This window comes from Nestor notabilis, unplaced genomic scaffold (assembly GCF_000696875.1).
Source record: "Nestor notabilis isolate BGI_N333 unplaced genomic scaffold, ASM69687v1 scaffold25850, whole genome shotgun sequence".
NCBI lineage: Eukaryota > Metazoa > Chordata > Aves > Psittaciformes > Psittacidae > Nestor > Nestor notabilis.
Genome location: NW_009911912.1, coordinates 3,369 through 5,264, shown reverse-complemented (window position 1 = coordinate 5,264; position 1,896 = coordinate 3,369). Strand labels below are relative to the sequence as shown.

Here is a 1,896-nt window from a genome sequence, read left to right as displayed (position 1 = left end):
TTTGATGGAAAACTAGGGTTTTTTTTGGGATAAGAACCTGGGAATGGGGGAGCTGAGGGTTGGTACCTGCTTGTCCTCCTTGGGCAGCTCCGGGCAGCAGAATGGGGGCTGGGGGTAGATGTAGTCGTGGTGGACATCACGTGCCGAGGGCACGAACACGAGCTGGGAGCCCGCGCTGCCGGAGGAACAGGGACAAGAACAGGCAATTCCTCAACAGGCAGAGGAACAGCCTCAAATCCAGCCCCTCCGGGGCAATTCCAGCAGGGAAAAAGACCCAAAAGTGGTTGAAATCCCCCCCTCCGATCATGCTCAGGTGCTGTGGGAGGAGTGGTTTGGGGTATAACGAGGTGGTTTGGGATGACACGAGGTGTTCTGGAGCATAATGAGGTGGGTTTGGGTGTTTTGGGGGTGACAGGAGGTGTTCTGGGGTCATGAAGAGGTGTTTTGGGGGTGACGGGAGATGTTTTGGGGGCATGAAGAGGTGTTTTGGGGGTGACAGGAGGTGTTTTAGGGGTGATGGGAGGTGTTTTGGGGGTGATGGGAGGTGTTCTGGGGGCATGAAGAGGTGTTTTGGGGGTGATGGAAGGTGTTTGGGGGGTGACGGGAGGTGTTTTGAGGGGTGATGGGAAGTGTTTTGGGGGTGACGGGAGGTGTTTGGGGGGCATGAAGAGGTGTTTTAGGGGTGACGGGAGGTGTTTTCGAGGCTGACACGAGATGTTTTGGGGTGTCCCCCCCCCCTCAGCACATGTCACCCGGCGTTAAGCCGTGTTGTTGCCTCCTTGGTCCTCCTCCGTGCTGTCCCTCACACCACAGGGACAACACTGTCACCAACCATTCCCGGGTCTTTTTCCCCTTGGATTTGTCCCCAGACCCACTCTTTTGTCCCCTAATCCCATGGGAATGTCCCTACCTTCTCGTTCCTTCGATGATCATCTTCAGGCAGAGCTTGAAGATGTCAGAGAAAGACCCCAGGAGTTGGCAGTTCTGGGAGTTGGGGGGAAAAACAATGGGATTTGCCCAATTCCATTGTCTTTTGGGGTGTACGTGGGGGACACCCCCAAAGGGTGAAGCCAATGGGACCCCCAAATCCTCCCTCACCTCCACTTGCTCGTGTTTGGCATCCAGGAACGGCCCAAACTGTAAAGAAACAGTGAAAATGGGGAAAATCCCAACAAGTGGGGACCCAACGCTGGGTTTTGTGATTTTAACTCCAGTTTCTTCCCGTAATCCCAAAGGATTCAGGGAAAATTGAGTCTGGATGGGAAGAGGGATGAGAGAAACGTGGTTTTCCCAAGGAGTAGCTCAAGTGTTGGATCACGAGGTGCCCAAAGAGGCAAATTTGCTCTTAACAACAGGGGGGTTGGTCACTTTAGGGTGAAAAAATGGGGGGGTTGGGCACTTTAGGGGGAAAACTGGGGGGTTTTGGTCACTTGGGGTGAGAAATGGGGTTTTTTTTGGTCACTTTAGGGTGAAAACTGGGGGTTTTGGTCTCTTTAGGGTGAAAATTGGGGGGTTTTGGTCACTTTAGGGTGAAAATTGGGGGGGTTGGTCACTTTAGAAAGAAAACTGGGTGTTTTGGTCCCTTTAGAGTGAAAATTGGGGGTTTTGGTCCCTTTAGGGTGAAAATTGGGGGGTTTTGGTCACTTTAGGGTGAAAATTGGGGGGGTTTGGTCACTTTAGAGTGAAAACTCTGGGTTTTCTGGTCACTTTAGGGTGACAATGAGGTGGGTTTGCTTCTTTAGGGTGAAAAACGTGTGTTTTGGTCACTTTAGGGTGGAAATTGAGGGGTTTTGGTCACTTTAGGGTGAAAATTGGGGGGTTTTGGTCCCTTTAGGGTGAAAACTGGGAGGTTTTGGTCACTTTAGGGTGAAACCTGGGGTTTTTGGTACCACTAGG

General features: G+C 52.0%; 1 protein-coding gene across 1 annotated transcript in view; it reads right to left on the bottom strand.

Moving 5' to 3' along the window:
* The window catches only part of POLA2 (polymerase (DNA directed), alpha 2, accessory subunit), a gene marked incomplete at its 5' end in the record, with an annotated part of 7,689 nt that overhangs the window by 2,714 nt on the left and 3,079 nt on the right, over positions 1–1,896 (bottom strand). Inside the window, 3 exons of the mRNA XM_010016994.1 lie at positions 67–175; positions 911–984; positions 1,099–1,137. Coding sequence (XP_010015296.1) covers positions 67–175; positions 911–984; positions 1,099–1,137 — 222 coding nt within the window. The remainder of the gene's footprint in view (positions 1–66; positions 176–910; positions 985–1,098; positions 1,138–1,896) is intronic.